The following is a 19,623-nucleotide window of genomic DNA, read 5'->3' as shown; positions in this document are numbered from 1 at the left end:
CCCCTTTATCTTATTTTGACTTTCATAATCTGGGAATCTAATTGAAAGCTTGGACTTCCAAAGTATTGCAGATGAGCTTGTTTGCAAAAAATACGTAATAATTAACAAAGCTGAGGCTTAATCTGATCTCAGACTACCTTAACATCCAGACTTCTCTTTTTCTGATCTGTAATATGGTTTACAGTACTTTATTTGTTTCTACCATTGCTTGATTGTTCCAGATAATTCATTCTTAAGCTATGACGAGCATGTACCTGAATCACTCGTTATTGTGTTCTATCATTGAACTGCGATGTGGTTTTTATCACTTTTTCATCACTAGTTGCTGTTGCTAATTATCAGTTGTTCATCAGTAGTTCCTGTTACGAATTGGAGGCAACGTTAAATCGCTCCAATTTGTCAAGGAAGCTAAAAGTTCGAAGTAACGGGAAGCTTTTAGACTTCGGACAGAAACCATAGATAAGAAATTCGGGAAAGGTTTTCAAATGACAATGTTATAACCATTATGACGGCCATGAAGATAGTTTCAGCCACCTCCAGTTACATTATTTAATAACAGCTAGTATGGTACCCTTTTTTACAATTATTATTATCCTCTATTATAACATAAATAAATCATCCTTTTTGCACGTTCCTTTCTCAAAATAAAACTTTAATTTTAAAATTATTTTTTTATTAAATTTTCCCCAAAAGTGTTTTTATAGCAAAAATAATTTTTATTTAATAAAAATTGAAGAGAAATAACATCATTATGTTCCAGCAGCTGCTGTAATAATTATATTTAAATATTAAAGTTTGAAATACCTAGATTTTTAAAAAGGAGGCTATTATGATCGTTACATCGGTCGATAATGGTTTCAGTGGCGGTCTTTGTAACTGTATGATGCCTTGCTCAAAACCTTAAAGACTTGAAATAACAAGTTCGTGTAGAATTGATTGAACTCAATCGCCAAGAAAGGTCCAGCCGGCAATCATCATAATATGAAACATATGAAATTGCATAACCAGAAAACATTCTGCAAAGAAACACTTGAAAACAACTATGCGCATGAAATCAATATTAACCACACCGGCATAACTCCAAGTTAATTAGGAAAACAGTTATTCAATATCATCTAAAAAAACAGCAAATGGAACAATTTTTCCAAAATTGCAGTCAGCACTGATAATAGACCACCAGCCAAATTCCAAACTTACAGGGGGGCTAGGCATCTGAAACACTTGCCTGGATAGGGTATAGCACCATTCAGCAAACCGAAGTCTTCAGGAGCAAAGCCTGCAAAAACACAGACAATGAATATTCCTCAGGGGCATCATTATCCACCAGGATGGCAGCCGCATTTGACATCCTGTTCGGGTTTCTTGTGGGACGAATTCAATGCCATGAGTCCCATGAGAGAAACTTCCACTGGAATAGCCTAAAAATCATTTACAGCAAGGTTTTAGAGCAACATGAACGAACAAACCCTCGGCCAACTCTGTTTGCTTCAAAGATCTCAGATCTACAGCTTGTTGAACTCAAGACAGCAATAAAAATTTAAGAAAATGTTTATGGTTCTGATAATGAGGTCTAAACCTAGAACCACACAGATAAAAATCATCCGACTCATAAATTACAAAATGGCATTCCTGAGAACAGCAAGGAAGATAAATAAAACAGCAATGTTAGTTACAATAACACCAATAATGTGAATAATATCACATTTCAGATGCCTTGTTTGCGAAGGACTTGAGTTCATCATGGCTGCTGTCTTCAGTTCCTGCAACCGTCAATTGGGTACAAGTTAATACAGCTGTAGTAGATTGTCATTGAAGGAAATTCGAACAAATTAATAACCTGATACAGATAATAAATGTACACATCTTGGTGGACGTTATGGGACGTGTCATTTATATATTATTGCAAAATGTTGTGGCACAACTTCAAAGAAATGAAAGCTATGATTCTGAATATTCTTGAAGTTCTAGATGCCATGCTTAACAATTAGAAGAATGAACTGTAAGAAAGATGAAATTATGAAAAGTCCAGATTAATTACTTGCATTGGACTGGTATCTAATGCATGATTGTGCTTTATATACTACATTGTTTGCATGCTACATTATGTTGGGTGTCTACAGTACAGTTTCATCCCTATAATTTTGTAGGGCTCACAAAGATGGTTGCTTTCAATTGTTCCGTTTAGCAATTGTATCAATGATATAGGTACTGCGTTGTAGTTGAGTGCTTGGGTAAATAGCACATGCAAAGAAAAATTGACAAAATCACTGGCCAGCATAGAAGAGCAAGCTGCAACGCATATCTATTTAGGAACTTTCAGAAACAGAGAGAAGTCAGGGGATCATACCGCTCGTTTATTACAACCCTATCCACAGAATCATCCACACTAAAAAGATGAACCAAGGAATCTTTTCAATAGTAGGTGGAGCAATATAAAAATGAGGCATCGGACAATCATAAGATCTGAACTAAGGTATCTGTTCTTCCAGAACCTGTTGCAACGCCTTCTTTTATGAGGAAATGGTAGCAACCGTGGGGATGTGATCAAGAACAATACACTTTTAACCTCCAGTATGGTGCTCCATTCTTATTACAATATTATTTGAATCATGACATATAAAATTAGCAAGCTGAGGCAATGCATCTGTTAAGAACATATATGCAAATGTTAGGGAAACAAGGATTATAATCTAAGTGGTGTTTTACAAACATAGAGATGCATCAAAAATAATCATTGATCTATAGAAGGATCGGTCTTTAACAGACGATAACTTTAGCCCCAAAAAAAAGCATGACATCAGAACTACACTAATTCCTCATAATACAGATGCACAGTGCAAGTCACACATTCCTAAGATAGCATTCCCCAATGTACAATTTGTCAAATCCTACAGTTAGTTGACAAAGAAACTCAAACAATTTCTCTGCCGCAAATATCTTAAAAACAAACTTGCAAACATATTCTTGTTGTGATGGGATGGTAACAAGTGCCAAAAATTTTAAGCAACAAATGAAGTCTGAAAACCAAGATCTTGAGAAGTCCCAAATCATCAGAATTCTGATACATTTTAACTGTAATTGGGTTCAGAAAAGCATCTTATTAGCACCATTACAAACAGCCAGTCATTCTTAAATCTAATCGCATAAAAGTCACCTTAAGCAATATTGGTCCTTTTCAAATATTACTATTACAACTAATTTAACCACTTCATCACTTAGATACATGCCCCAATCATAAAAAGCTCCTCCATGTTAAAGTGCCACTCCTTTCAAACATTTAGACCATAGTTCTGGCATGCATTGCATCAATGCTGTGTCATTATTCACTATGTTCCAAAATCATTTATATTCAGAATTTCACCAATCAACCAAAATGCAGAGTTAAGCAGCTCCTGTACAACAAAGAAAGATCTGCACTGGTCTAACTACTCATCAGGTTCGGTTCTGGATTGACATCCTACTTGGGATGGCTACCATACTATGTGAAATATTTTTTAGGATTGCGTTGTTGAGATAAGATAAGGAAACTCCTATGGACAATTCCATTGAGATGTGTCATGAATTAAATGCCACTAGTATGAATTGTTTGTCGAAACAATAAAACAATTTAATTTATTACCGAATATCATGAATAATCTTATGTAGCAAGCTTACGCATAAAAACATTTTAAGAAAAGTTATACTGCCTTTGTATAAAGTTAGATGATGTTCAGAAATGGTTTCTACTTTTATACAATGGTTAAGGATGTACCCTTTTGTAAGAATAGTGTCTATTCGCAAATGTCAAATTGCATACCGTGCGTTTAACAAAAAAACAGATCCATTAAATAAGCATGCATTCATTTCAAGTGTTCTGAAACCATCTACTAATCTCGACAAACAAAAGATCTTTACTATAATATTTTATAATGCTCTTGTGAGCATGGACCGCCAAACCATCCCGAACAGAGCGGTTCGAGGCATACCAAATCAGACCGGTCAAGAACCGAGAAAGCTTAGCCACCCAATTTGGTCCCAACTGAGAACCAGGATGAACCATTTGGTTCCACCCGATTTCAAGCCGTTTGGGACTGTTTCAAAGAAAACTAGGTTGTTCAATAATTTATATCAAGTCGTGAGTTGCAACTCCTCAAGTCATCTCCCCTCTCTCCTGATCTGCCTCAAGGCCACCATAGCCGTCACCATCGACAACGACCACAGATCACTAATATGCATCTATCCCTTCGTCTCTCTCTCCCCCTCTCTGTTCAAGAACATCCTACACCATGGCCCTCAACATGCTAGCTGTCTCCTCCCTCAAAGCCCCCCCCCCCCTCTCTGCAACCCTTGCTTCTCCCAAGATCCCCGACTCCAGGTGAGGGGAACCCTAGTCCTCTCTATCTCCCTCTTTCTCTCTCGTCCCTCTCTCTCCCTCCCTCTCCCTCCCCTTGGTTTTGGTACGCTTCAAATTGGTACTAATGTACCAAATTGGTAGTCGGTTGGTACAATACCCCCCCCCCAAAAAAAAAGTACAATTCAGCGAACCCTATTTGTGAGTATTGAGGATGAAAAGTTACAAAAAATAACTTGTATAAATATTCAATGGGTGCTGGCATGAGAATTTTGCAAAAAGCTGCAATGTTTGTGGGCAACAAATATTTCTGTCAGTGGCAAGAATCTATCACAAGTTAAGACTAAAATAACTGACCCTAAGAACCTGATGGCTTCTAGAAGCAACCACTGTAATGATTGAGAGTCACTTGTGGTCCACCGACAATTGCGTGAGAAGGATAGAAAGAATTGTAATAAGGATGTAACAAGAAAATTAACAATTCTCGTGTATGCATAATCAGGCATCTTCTTTCAAATTGTGCAAAGGAACATTGATCACTACTGGAAGGTCAATGACAAGTCTTTTCAATATTATGGCAGGCCAACCTAACATCATCGACAAATTTCAAGTTCAAGCATATAATTTGTGATGTCATCTATGAGGATGTCAGTTGCCCCCCTACTCCATGCTAGATATGTGAGAGACAAACAAAACCACACACAGAGAGAGCGAAGGGGGCATGTACTCTAAATGATAGGCTAAATAAAAAATATTTTGCCGATTGGCCCACCCACAATTTATCATATACAATTAAATGTGTACAATGCCTCTTTCATGCTATGTTCAGGTTCCTAGTGCACCCCATTTACTTTCAAATCCCAATCAGGATTATTACATGAAAACAAGGTAGATTTAATTTAGAATTCCCCTGGTTGTTAAGTTCATAGGAATCTAAATTACAAGGTTGGTTGGTTAGTTCAAGTTTGTGCTCATCATTCGAAATTCACCACCTTTGTAATCCATTATTTTTTTTCTCCTTCATGTTCCCTTATTATACAGATTTTGGGTTCACCCAAAAGCTTATATGAGTCACTCATGTTCAACATTTAGAAAAGATGGCTTTTACATTTTTTTTATATTTAAGTGGCTCGTGCTAGGGTGATATTTTTACAAGGTAAATAGCAGAACATTGATTTAAATATTGGAAAGAGAATAATTATCTATCACATTAACTGATCAAGTATGGGTAAAGTCATTGATTCTTTGGCCAGTGGATTATTATTTTTTTTTTTCAAATCTAAATGAGAGAATCAGCTGACTTGAACTTTCTACTATATTGGTCTGATCCATATGGTTAACAGGTGTCTGTGTGTAATTTTAGGACAATTCACCATTTAATTTTACAGAAGCTATAGATCAGCATGGAAGAAGTGAAGAGTTTCAGGGATTTCATAGGTTCTCCTCGATCTTTTACACCCTTTTGCTCTGTGTCCTCTCCAATAACATTCCAGATTTTTAATTGCAAATCCATCTCAGGTGCCTCTTCCATTTCAGAAAGTGTCATCAGCACCCATAAAATGCCTCGCAGTCTCAACCTCCAAATCTTGCTGATGAAGTCTTCTTGGTACCCACCCAATGTTAGAATTAAGCATGCACGAAGTTATGCTCTTATATATTCTAGAATCTCTCATGCATCATTGGAAGCAAATTTATTATGAGGGAAGAGGAACAAATTAAAGCTCAATTTAAAAGTAGAAAACTTTCAAAATATACTGAGACAAACAGAACCACATCAACATCCTGGGCATGTTTTAAACATCGAGCCTCGAAACTTCCGACTAACCTTATGTCTTATTTGCTCTCCTTTCTGCACCACATCCATGCCATCCTTATATAGCCTTGTCATGACATTTCTGACTTTCATAATGTTGATTATATGTACACTTCATACACCATTTCTTGCATCAGCACACAACCATGTCCATCCTTACATAGACTTGTTGCGACACTTCTTTCACAATGTTGATTGCATATACACTTCATCTTCCACGATGTAACTCTTGCACAACTTGTATACTCTTCAAACTAACATTTAATTAGACTCATGGACTTCTACACTACTCTTGCACGACATTCCTTGATTTCTGAAACTCATGGGCAGAATTAATATTTTGAGTCCAACACCTAAGATTTGAAATCTTTTCTACCTACCGCAGTCATTTAGCATATATTGTTGGCTTTCGGATGGGACTCAACTTCTGACACACACATCCAAATTGGACTCTATCCTCTCATACCTTTCCATCATTATTGCTTCCAATTGGTTTGCCCAAAACAGGTGGTCTTTTAAACCATATCTCTACACAGAAACTACATCTTTTGTCCGAGTGCAATCTGTTTAGCATATCAGTTCTAAAGATATTAACTCGCAAAACAGATAGCCATGCAGCAACTTGACTACCATGAATAACATCCAAAATATGCCCATGAGTGTTCTATATTCATGTTTGAATCAAGATTTCAAGTTTTGGTCATGATAGAAACATTTTGGCCCGGACCAACCTGAAAAACATCTCAGCTTTAATAATTTTAGCAGTTCATATCAGTTGTCATTGAAATTTAGCATCAATGAAAAGTTCAAAACAAAACTAACAAGCATAAAGCAGAAAGCCTTATTTTTATTCACATTTTTTGAGTTAAAGTTTGCTCATAGGTGATAAACTTAGCCACTAGAAAGCATTTTCACCGGATTAAATTGGAATATTGCAAGTTTTAAGTAGATTGGAAAGCATGTCGATTTTGATTTGCAAAATATTTAAGGTACACATACTTGTTCAGAAGATTATTTTTATAAAAATCCATAAAACTTGCTTACTCTTCGGAAGAATCATGATTCGACCAGTCAAGACGAACATAAAATATATGTTGTATAATATTTTTTGCTATCTACTTTCTATAGTCTCTTGTGCTCGGCTTTAATAATTCTTTTGGATTATAAAAAGCATCAACTCATTATGATGCGTAAAACACATGCTGAAAAAATATCCAGCATTCTCAATGTAAATTCGTTTTTTCCCTTTTCTTGGGAAAAACTTTCAGAGTTGACCTGGACTTGCCAAAATTCATACCTGTTCAGCCCCATTGAAACTAAAGTGCAAAAGGAAACCTAGTTCATCTTTGGTGAAGAGGAACCAAAGCTGTTAAAAATTTAGGGTAAAGAATGCCTAAGGAGTGAGTGCAAGGACCAAGATTTTGAAGCGGTTAGAAAGCATGATAGGCATTTCATATAAAAGATTTCAGCTGCTAAAATTTGAAATCTCATATGAAGAGATTCTTGTTGGAAAACAGCAAACTGGATTTTTAATAGGTGCTGAATCTAATGGGTGGAGTGACTGTTTTGCACAACAAGATAATTGGAACTTTCACAAGGGATCAAGATTAACCATCAAAGAAGTCTCATCTAAAGATGCAGGCTCAAGTGAAAAAGATGTTGAAAAACCCGAGTGGTAAGATAATTCCTAGTAATGAAAGTAAACCCAAAATCAAGACAATAAGGAATAGTAGGCCACGTAGCTCCATAGCTAATCCTAAACTCCACATTGACACCCTTCTTCCACAACAATAAGACGAATAGACAACCCATATGCGCGCACATGCTCATATTGGCCATTCATGTTTTGAATTGATTAGTGAATCAGGCTGCCGGTGCAAAACCTCACCTTCAGGAAGCTCCTTTTCTTGATTGTGTTTAGTTTGAAAGTATCTGCCAAAGTAAGAACCATGAGACGCAGGCCATGGGGGATGTGGACTAGATCCAAAGGCCCCTATTAATCACTCTGCACAAGAGTGGAGGCGCGCACAATTCATACGGGCCATTTGATCTAATCCATAGCCCTGTCGAGTGCATTGCACAATGCCTACTTGCAAACAAAACAAACTGCTCAAGCAAGTACTTTATTACCTTAACTATTTGCATCTAGAGATTCAACATAGGAGATCTGTTAAGGAAATTGGTGGTTGTCTATTATGTTTGAAAAAAATGGAATGGTAAGCACCTTATCGATCCGTAGCTGCTGCTTCCTAAAAGTCACCCAAAGAAGATTTAAGAAGGAATTTGATGCTCACACATTGCTCTCAAATGACTGTTAGATTCTACTTCGAACAGAAGTTGCAAAGTTGAACTATCATTACTAGACCCCACTCAAATTAACTTTTCTATGAATTACAATATTTAGACAGGAATGCCACAAAAAACAATTTCACGACCTACTTGCAAAGAACATAGTGTTCTTTTGATTTCCAAACATCTTATAGAGCTCACTTTTATCTCAACCTAGATTCAGAGATCAAGCATATCACCGTACATATATGAAACAATTCGTTTTGTTCAGGCAAGAAGTAGAAGAACCAAAGAATAGGAAAGACAAATAGTCAACTGTTTCAGAAGCAACTTCCTGAGAGAAAAGAGAGGGAAAGAGAAGTTCGTGGCAGCTGATGCTGAAAGATAAGAAGAATAGAGAGAGAGTTAGAGATACTTTAGGAATTAGAGATAGGGATTCTTCAAATAAATATTTTTTTATTAAACATATAAACACAGCTAATAAATATAGTAGAAAATTATCGTTTCAGTGTCTCAAAACTATCTTCGTCCAAAGATTTCAATTAGACTCCCCAAACTTAATACTAAATTATTTGCATTTCTTTTTTTCTTTTTATACATGGACTCTTAACACATCCTAGTTGTGAGGGATATTATTTAAGACCACCTAAGTAGGGACATCGCCCTTTGCCTCAGTGGCTCAAAACACAGCTACTGTCAACTAATGCAAACCACCACAGTCAGTTAGCATTAAATAATTTGAACAGACCCATATCATATGTAAAATATCAACCATTATTCAGTTTCCCTATTTTGTTGTTCAAATAATTTTAAATACTATATCATACAACGGTCACATAAATTTCATACTGTGACCTCGGTTTAAAAAATTCAGAGCATTAAATGTGATCATTATTTAAAATTTTTGGGGTAGCATAGTTTACGCACATGATAACTTTTTCTTCAGCATTTTCCGTATAGATAGGCTGCTTGCATGCGCTATTTGACACCTGGTCTAATGAACAAGATAACGTGACCCAAGATGGATGGAAACCCAAGATGGAGGTGATTACTGGTAGTGGACATCGCTCATTCAGTTAGAAAAGCTAGGGAATCAAGGACATGCACCCTTGAGAAAAACAAGCATATGCCTAATGGCAACCCAATATGAGGATCTTGATAAAGGAACCATAAAACACAAAAAGCCAAAAAGCACTCCAAGAAACCTAGATTAAATTGAAAGCAGACAAGTGCTTTCAATTAAACTATTTGTTTAACAGTCCATTTCGCAGAAAAAGCGCAAGCACTTGTCATTGAGGAGGCTATAGTTAACAGGTGAAACCTCTTACCAGCGAGGAGAAGGTGCACAGGAGGTCTCAGCTCTTCCCCTTCCCCTTCAGGTCTGAATGCCGGTAGCCATCCCCATAGCAGAGTTGCAGGCGGCCATCAAATCCAGCAGAGAACTGGTTCTCCGCGGAGGTGGCGGCCGCAGCTGGCGCAGCGGAGCCAAAGAAGAAGGGCAGGTTCGATCCGTCTACCGGAGAGGAGAGCCTATGGAGGTGGTGGTGAGGCAACTGAGATGGTGAATTGGACTGAAGGGTCCCCCTGTTGAAACCTGCAAGACCTGAAGAGATGGGGAAGTTGAGGTTATAGTCTCCCGGCCCCGCTCCCATGGCTGAGGCGGACATGAGATGGTCCTGCAGGAAATAAAACTGCTGCATCTCCGGATGGTCTCCTGCTCCCGCTGCTGTGGCGGCAATGTTGAGCGGTGCCATTCCCATGGGAGAGCTGTTCCCAAAGTTGGGTTGGGATGAGAACCCTGATGGCAGCTGGTGGGACTTCTGTGCCTGGGGAAAGAGACCTGCTTGGCCAAAGTAATCGGCGGTGGTCGTGACAGTCGGCAGGTGCCGCATTTGCTTCTGGAGACAATTAACGCTGTTCGCCTGTGCTGTGGCAACGTCAGCGCCATTGCTGCTGCCGCCGCCGGTGAGAAGCTCAGTGAAGGAGGTCTGAGAGTTGAGACAAGGGTTCGCATTCTGGTGATGAGAGACGGCGACATGGCCATCGTCTCGGTCTTTCTCCTTGTCCTTCACCCTTACCCGGGCGCGTTCACGCGCCTTGACGCGGATCTCGGAGCGGGAGAGGGAGAGGACCGAGCCCTTGCTCGTTTCGGAGGTGCTGCTGCAGCCGGACTTCGAGAGCGAAAGATGCTGCTGCTGGTTGTAGCTGGGCTCGGCCTCGGCATCAGGCTCCTCCGGCGGCAGCTTTTCTTCAGGGTGATGAGGTTTTGGAGCCTCCGGAAAGGTGCCGTCGAGAGCGGGGAGCTCGTTGATTGCGGCAGCGGCGGCTTTGATCAGCCACTCGATGGCCTTGCTGGGCTGGTCGTAGCCGAGGCGGTCCTGGAGGTCATAGAACTGGATAGCCGTGGAGACCGAGAGGCGGACCCTCCGGTCCCGGAGGCCCTTGGCGGTGTACACCTTGCTGTGGCGGTCCTTGCCGCCGGAGGCCCGAGAGACTCTGAAGATCCTAGAGGAAGGGTGGTGCCAAGACATGACGCGGCTCTCGGCGCCGCCGCCGCCACCGCCCCTCCCTTCTCCATCCTCGTCGTCGTCGTCCTGGTGCTGGGTCTTGCGGCCTATCTTGGCCGCCTGACTGCTGCTGGTGGCGGTGCCGTTTCCAACCCGGGATCGCTTGCAGGCGTGGTTCTCCTCCATCTCCATCCCGCTTTCATGCCTCGCCGGGCCGAGACGGGGTGGATGGGTTGGGCTCGTCCTTATCACCTCCGCGCCCGCTCCGTCCTTATCCCAAGTTCTCGGTTTGGGGAAGAGGGAGAGACTGTCGCAGGAAGCTGAGCTGGGCTCGGGCTAGCGTTTCTAGGAGTCGGTGGCGCTGTCCTTTAGCATTGATGACGAATTCACCCAGCATTACTAGTGGATGGGATAAAAGAGAGAAACAAAGAAATAGCTAACAAGACTCGAGAGAGAGAGAGAGAGAGAGAGAGAGAGAGAGAGAGAGAAAAGAAGGCACCTTTGGACGCTGGAAATGGCGTTGGTGGCCGGAGATGTCAGCTCTTAGCCTCAGCTTTTCCACAGCGATGTCATAGCAACATCTAGAGAGACGCGCTGGTCTCCGGTCGCTCCCTCTTTCTATCCCTTTCGCTACTCGCTCGCCAGGCGGACAGAGATCAGCACTGCCGCCTGTACGCACCGCAGCAGCAGCAACAGGTCTCGAATTCGGACGTTTTTCTTTCTACATAAAAATACAAACACAAAAGCAGCCAGCGCCTTTAATCCTCGCAGCTTTAAAGCCAAACGACGACGACCTCAAAACCACAAAAAGGCAAAATACAGAAAACAAGACAAGCAACTCTAAGCTCTAAACTTGCTCGGTTAAAAAAAACCTACTCAAATCTCAGTCCCAAACTCACCTTCTCGTCCTCCAATTCTTATACTACACATAAGCAAAAAAAAAAAAGAAAGGCTCACCTTGAGAGCATAAAAGTTCTAATCTTTCCTTTCCGCTTCGATCTAAGTCTTCAGCTTTCAGATCTATAATCTGCTCTCCTTGTCCTCTCCGGATCTGCGGCTCCACTCTAGAAACCAAGAATTCGAGGTTCTTGAGACACTACGACGGCTGTTTCTCTACCGATTGGAGGCAGACGAGCTCCGATCCAGCTGCATTCCTCGGCAACGGACCTCGATCGCTCCGCCGCCCAGCGCCGCGCTCGTGTGCCCGAGATTCCGCTCACGAATGCCGGCCTCGTGCCTCCCTCGGCTCCGCCTCCCAGAGCGGCCCCCTCCAGATGAAGCCACCACCCAAGATCCCCCCACGCCGGCCTTCCGCCCCCCTCGCTACGCCCGCTTCGGACACGCCACCGCCATTATCGGACCTCGATCCCTTCCTCCCCGCCACTCCGTGATCCCCTCGAGAAAAACCTAAGAAACAGGAGAGACGAGCCCGCCAAAACGCCGAGGGCTTGGAGTTTTGCGCGAGAAGAGGAGGAGAGGAGGGGGAATCGGAGAGGAGGGATTTTGAGGAGTAGATTAATATATCCGAGGGGAGGGAGAGCGGAGGACGAGCTCGTGCTTCGATGCCCTAGGCGCTCCCATTCGAGCAATCACCGAGCTTATCGGGAAAGGTCAGACACTCCGCCGTCCCCTCCCCCTACTTTATATAGTGGAATCTCCTCCTTTTTACCCCTTCCCTTCCCTCTTATTCACTTAATTGCCCTCCATCTCCTTCCCATCCCATCCCCTTCCCATCCAGCACACACCGAGTTATCCCACTCCTAACTCGCCACGTGGCAATAAATTATGTTAATTTCGGCTTTTGTTGGACCAAATATGATGTTTGGTGTGCCGGGGCTGGTAGTGTGGAAGTGAGGGAACCGGGCGGATGAGGTGGGTCTGAATTGGGGCTGGCATTTGAGGGAATTACGAAGTTGGCCCCCTGCTTGCCTTGTTACTGTGGATTTTTTCTTTTGCCTTGTCTGTATTAAGCCGGACGGGGATTGTATTTTTCGCACCAAAGAAGGATTCGCCTTCCTCCGAGACAATCCACCGTTGGATCGTCCAGCAGTCGTTTCGAGATCTGTTCTAGCGGCGGAGGAATCAGCTCAGAATGCTTTGATGCGATCCAACCCTTCTTTCGCGCGAAAAATACAACCCTCCTCTCTCTCTCTATCTTTTATTATATATATATATATATTGCACTCATATTAATTTCCATTTTTTTCGTATACACTCTATATCTCATGTTTTGCAAATTTTTTTCTTTTTTTAAATTTAATTTTTTATTAAATACAAGGAGAAGAAAAAAGTGGACTATTTTTTTCATAATGGACCAAAATGGATACTAAAGATGATTAAATTTATGTTTCTAAACTTTGAAAGAATTTCTATAATTTTATTTCCTAGATTAAATCAAATGTTTCCTTAATTTGATGAAACCAAAGTAAATTTCTTCCGAGATAAAATATTCTTACCCCTCTACATAGGTGTCACTTCTTTGGAGAATCAAGGGACCATATCTATGGATGACATTTTCCGATGAACTCATTATTATTATGGTAATTATGTTTCAAACTTTCAATAAACTTTGTTGATTTTTTCCTTCAAGATATTTTTGCTATTTGTATTTTGAAAAGATATCTTTATATTTAAACAATGGAAATGAGAGAAAAAACTCAACCCTTCTCCAAAATTCAGAAAAAATAGAAAACAAAATTATAAAAAATCAATATTTTGGAAAAACATGTATATCTAAATATGTTAAAAATCAGCATGCATAGAAAAAAAATATTTCAAGAAATTGTGTTCTATTCAAAAATATTTCACTCTACACATAGAGAAAATAATTGAAATAAATTTTATTATGTAGGAAGCCATATATATCTAAATATATTAGAAATTACCATTGTGCTCCTTTCGAAAATATTTCCCTCCACACACGCAAAGGAAAAAACAAGACTCAAAATAAATTTGGTGATTTTGTGAAGTGATATACATATATTTAAATATATTAGATATCATCGCACATAGAAAATATATTTTAGAATGTTATAGTCCTTTCAGGAATATTTCTCACCATGCTTGCAGACGTAAAGATTCATCTTAATTATTTTTTAAAAAATAATTTAAAGTTATTTTAGAAAGCCATTAACTAATTCCACACATAATAAAAAAAAATTAAAAAAATATGTTAGAAAGCACCACACACAGAAAAAAAATATTTTAGGAAGCTGTGTTCCTTTCAAAAATATTTCCTTCCATGCACATAGAGGAAAAAATTCAAAATAAATTTTGTGGGGCTCTTCCTAATTATTTGAAAAAAAATCAAATTTAGATTATTTTAAAAAAATTATTGGATATTTAGAGCCCATGAACAAAAAAAATGAATTAAAAAATAAGTCTTCTCCACACACATAGAGCAACTGTTCTTAATTATTTAGAGAAAATTTGAATCTAGAGTTATCTTAGAAAACATTTAACTAATTCCATGTACACAAAATTCGTAAAATAACAAAACTTCGAAAAAAATTGAAATAAGTTCAAATTTAAGTGGAATTCTTTTTAATTATTTTAGAAAAAATGGTTGGCTATTTAAAGTTTGCGTGCAAAAAATAATGAATTTATGATTTTTTTTTTCTAAAGGAGGGAAAACAATTTCCTTTCAGAAATATTTTCCTCTACAAATTACTTATTCATTTATCATATAAATTATTATTTATAATATCATTATCTTCGCATTGCACAGGTATCATACTTTTACTTCATTTGATACTTCTGATAGAATGATGGATGCACCATAAAGCTATCAAATAACCTCTCATCAGTCATCATGCAGGGAAATAAAGTCTAATATCTTTTCCGGCAAATATTTTTGTGTTACTCTATGGTTAACTAAAGTGAATAAAAAAATTAAACCACTAAAAACTTTGTGCATCTTAAATCTGTTGAAGTGGCTGTTTCGATTGCACCGTTAACAACATCATGTCCTAAAAAAGTATATTTTTATGCATGCTTGCCTTGTGTCTCTAGCCCACACTAAGAGTTTTGATAGCTTGATTATAGTGTAAAAATAGAAAATATTGCCATCTAATTACCATTATGATTTTCAACCAAGTCCTTAGAATATATGTATATGTATATAAAAAAAAAATTCTTGCTGAAGATACATAGTGTATATTGAAATTATATAATGTTAATGCATATTGTTTTCTCAACCAAACCTAAATATAGTGGTCGACTTTTTAAATTGTTGCCAGTAGAATCCGAACTGAAATCATATATCTCTTTCCATGGCCCTTTATATAGAAATGGTTGGCGTCTGTTACCGATCAAGGTGGAAGTAGGCCTTAATTACTCGATAAGAGTCTCCACGTTACGCACATAGAGAAGAGCTGTAATGATTGATTCAGTCGGAAAGAGTTATAAGTGAAATTGTGATTGTGCCTTTAATAGCAATTAATTATTTTAAATATGCTTGAATTGGAGATACATGGGTTATTGTTGTTGGTCGGTTAGCTCATTTTGATTGGCTTGATAGTTCCAGTCGACACCTCAGCAAACATCGAGGTCAACATTTCTTATTGCTAGTCTTAATTGGTTGCTAAGACTAGCAATTGAAGCCATCATTTCTGTCAGTTGCTAAGATTAGGTTGATGAATATATGCAGAAATGTTTACCATATATGCTATTTAAAAAACCCATGATTTGAAGGATAGGTATTAAAACAGCGATGCTTAAACTTAATTTGAGAAATTAATTTTAAAACTATGAATAACATAATTCGATTCTTGCTCTGGGTATCACGATTATATCAGGTAATAGTTTATATCCCATGCATGTCATTTTTTAAACTTTCATAGAATGATCTACATGTTATGATTAAATGATGTTCCCTGCTTTGAGAAAATTCTTTAATTGAGATGATAGGATATCAATAGTAATAAATAATCTACAATATAACTCATAGGTCCTCGGTCGTTCAAGTGGGTGAACTTGTGAGTCAGGCTCAAGTCATCCTCTCCTAATCGATCAACTCAGTGACCCACAAATATTAAAATAAATATTAAATATAAAGTTAAGCTACTAAAATTTATGCTGATAGAAGTACCATTTAGAGATCACAAAATAAAATGATTTCATCGAAAAATTTGTCTGCTTCACTATTGATTACACATGAACCTATGTCGCCATGAAAGATAGCAATCAAATCACGAGAGGATTCAATAGAATCAAAATTGTAAAAATATAGAAAATAAGAATAGTATGAATAATACAAGCTTGATGCATTAAGTCCTAACTATTTAAATTTGAAGTTAATTAACTAAGCAAGTTTTTATCCAACTTCCCCTCGATCATTTGAGCCGTATAATTGGCCTACTTAAGTTAATGTTTCTTTTCTTAGGAATTGAAGGTTGGCTTCGTGATCGCGCCTTTTTGTTTAACAACTAAATATCATAAGGTTCTGTTTGTTGGTGCTGCCACCCGCAAATCTCTCTTCTTTTTCTCTCTCTCTTTCCTGCGCTCTCTTTCTCCAAAATGAATTCTTACCATATATCCATCCAAGTCATATTAAAATTTGATTCTAAACTTGAAAAATGACTTGACCAAGCCTAATCATGAACTAACTCAGGCTAAAGAAAAAATCTAGGTGAGCCTTACTCTCCACTTTAAACCAAGAAGCATGGATTGACTGGGATGGATTTTGTAGCGTCTGCTAAGAAAATATTCTAATCAGTCGTGCAATTGATTGTAAGAATTTCTCCAACTGAGGTTACAGAGGATTAACACTCATTCCAGACTTATACTAATGCTATATTTATGCATCTACTCTCCTCTTCTCTAATATACTAATCCCAATTCTCAGAGCGTCCATTTATTTGTAAGATTCAATACTCACATGCTCTCCACCCAAACAACATGGCTTGAATATTGAGCTCCACTTGCAAACACCCTTATCCTGCTAAGATGAACTCAACCCACCACCTTCTGGCTTTATCCATGAAGTGCACACACCTCAAGACACGAGCAAGTAGTAACCCTGAAACCAGCACCTTCTCACTGCTAAAAAAAAAAGAAAGAAAACATGGGACGTCACTTTATGGTGTCACCCTTCCTACTTCTTTATCAACGAGTCTAGTTTCAAAAAGCAAGATGGATACAAACATGCTATCGGTAAGCTCCGGATACAGCTGACATGACAGATCGATTAATAAAAGCTCACCATATGGCCAACAGTACAAGCACATGTAAAGCCATTCAAGTTTTGCGATAACTGTACTCACAATAGCATGCGATTTTCTTAACGCCCGGAATGCATGAATGATCCTCATGGGCAAGATGTATGAGCGTTATGCCCCAACAAGATATACGGACTATTACTGTAACGGCTACTGTACATGCCTAATTTAATTAATGTCAATGTTGATCTTTATCTATATAAAGCACATGCTAGAGATCCTTGGATAAATTATATCTGACTTCATTACCACGTTGTCACTCCGCCATTTCCAAACCTCCACTTTTCTCTAAGATCAACTTAAAGATCAGAGAACCCTCGTCGGATAATCTTCAGCATGCATACTTCCATATTTTTGTTACTTCAGATTGGACATGGGTGGAAGTCCCTATTCGAACGCAATCGTCGTATCCAATCCTTCTACCCCAGTTCGAAGTTCAATAGCAAGCTCAAACCGGCCTTATCGATCCGCATGGGCAACTCGTCATCTTTCTCAGCCACTAAGCTTGCCCGAGTTAGATTTTCAGCGATAACATTCGCGTGCGCGAGTGTATATATGTTTGCATGTATGTATGTATGTATGTATGTGTGTATGTATATGTGTATATGTATGTATATGTATGTATGTATATGTATATATGTGCATATATATATGTATAGATATATATATGTATATTGATGTGTGTGTGTGGGGGGGGGGGGGGGGGGGGGGGGGCGCAAAATGAATCGTCTTGCTTAGGACAGGGGACCACCCCGTTCCGGCCAAATAAACCTCAGTGCGAATCAAACTAGACCTCAGTCCCGCTGAGAGCTAGTTCTACCTTGAACCTCAGGCCAAGCTGATCTCTGCCACATCTCTCCGCTGCTACGACCTGCAGCAACCTCCTTTGGGGTCTACAACGACGACACGCCCCGGCCCGAGGTCAGGACGTCCTGTAGTGCCGACCAAGAGCCGAAGAGGTCCCGTTGACCGCAGGCAATGATGTCCTGATCCGAGCTCGGGGCACCCTACTGAGCAGACTTCAAAGTCAAAAAGGCTAGGCCGATCTCAGAATCTACCAAGCTAACCTCACCGAATTTTTGTCGTGGCCCCCATGTCGGCCTGACCTCCGTGCCCTGCTAAGCGGGCAAGGCCGACTTTGGCCCTCGTCGAAGGCCAAGCTGACCTCGATCCCTGCCAAAGGCTGAACTAGTCTCGCCCAGTACACGCTACGGCCATGCCTTGCGGCAACCTCACCGCACCATGCTTTGCTTGATGGCCACGCCAAGAAAAGGACTACGTCTTACTGTCCCAGCCATGCCTGCTGACAAAGGTCGTATCCTGCGGTATACGCCAGCGCTACCTGGCCAGCGCTGTGGCTGCGCGCCATCTGGCCAGTGCCATCTCCTTCCATGATGAGGATGAGCCATACCTCCACCATCTGGGCACCTCTGCGGGGGCTATAAATAGCCCCATCAAGTAACACCTGAGGATCTTTTGGCCAACAAAAAAAACTCCACGCTAACTTAAACATTGGAGGGCCCTCACCGGAATCACCGGTGAGGCTTTGTACAGGTACATCGGCGTCCAGCAGGTGGATTTTCTTCACCGACTCAACCAGCAGCTCCTCCGACGCTGTCACCCTCGGACCAAATTTGAACCACAACATATATATATACACACACATACGCATGCATGCATGGATACATACATATGTATGTATGTATGTATGTGTGTGTATGTGTACATATATAGTTTGCAGCTCAACATTGTAGTGAAGTAGAAGGAGCATGTTACCTTCCTCGGTGGCCGTGGTGAAAAGGCAGGGGGGGCACAACTGCACAAGCACTGTTCCCCTTTAATTTAATAGCTGACAATCCCCCCACCCATTTGCCATGTAGGGAAGCGAGCGGAGCACATTCACGTCTGATCACGAGCTGCAGTAGTTGCAAAAGCCTATATTTTGTTGCCTTAAAATACGGTAGAGGCTTTTGACGTCTGCGTGTGCGCCAGCTTCTGCGCTCTAAAAGAACGAAATAATTTCTCTACAATGATGGGCATCCGAGAGGGCACTCTACGTGTCTCTCTGTCTCCCCCTCTTTAATCATCAACCCTCGCTTTGGGTGGCCGTTGGGGCCCTGCCACTCTCGATTCAGCGATACCGCGGCATCTTGTTCCCACCGTGTCTGCTGCTCTCCTCTCTCAAAGCCCCGAGGGGGCTCCCACAGCATAACTCTGTACTTTACCACCACTTTAAAGCCAGTGTACAGTGGCCATGCAGTGCTCCCGTTCCCACGCTTAAAAACAGTAGGATTCACTGTTCCCTTGTGCTTGGATCCTCTTGCATCTAATGCTCCTTCCTATCCTTTTAGATGAGATTCAATTTACTTCATTGCAGGGTGATTGATCTGATGTTTGGTATGTGTGTCATGTGTTGTGGATGGGTTGGTGTACTGTCTCCATTTATCTCTGGAGCTGATGAGGATA

The 19,623-nt window shown here is 40.1% G+C and overlaps 1 protein-coding gene across 3 annotated transcripts; it reads right to left on the bottom strand.

Moving 5' to 3' along the window:
• Positions 1-1,453: 1,453 nt before the first annotated feature.
• TCP2 (TEOSINTE BRANCHED 1, cycloidea and PCF transcription factor 2) lies at positions 1,454-12,577 on the bottom strand. 3 transcript variants are annotated; one of them, XR_003384971.4, is made up of 5 exons: positions 11,897-12,577; positions 11,439-11,660; positions 9,761-11,305; positions 2,348-2,644; positions 1,454-1,760 (listed from the first exon to the last, which is right to left on the bottom strand). XR_003384971.4 is itself a non-coding variant. In XM_008786634.6 (4 exons), exon 3 carries the CDS (start codon positions 11,129-11,131, stop codon positions 9,788-9,790), a length of 1,344 nt encoding a protein of 447 aa, XP_008784856.3. In that variant the 5' UTR covers positions 11,132-11,305; positions 11,439-11,660; positions 11,897-12,577; the 3' UTR covers positions 1,454-1,760; positions 9,761-9,787. The 3 variants fall into 3 exon arrangements, 2 of the variants coding, with proteins under 2 accessions (XP_008784856.3, XP_038970476.3); XM_008786634.6 differs by lacking the exon at positions 2,348-2,644; XM_039114548.3 differs by lacking the exon at positions 2,348-2,644 and having other exon boundaries at positions 9,761-11,300.
• Positions 12,578-19,623: the final 7,046 nt, after the last annotated feature.

Source organism: Phoenix dactylifera, chromosome 1, assembly GCF_051530095.1.
Source record: "Phoenix dactylifera cultivar Ajwa chromosome 1, Ajwa_hap1_PhDact_Kaust_v1.1, whole genome shotgun sequence".
Classification (NCBI taxonomy): Eukaryota; Viridiplantae; Streptophyta; class Magnoliopsida; order Arecales; family Arecaceae; genus Phoenix; species Phoenix dactylifera.
This window is presented reverse-complemented; position numbering and strand designations above follow the sequence as displayed.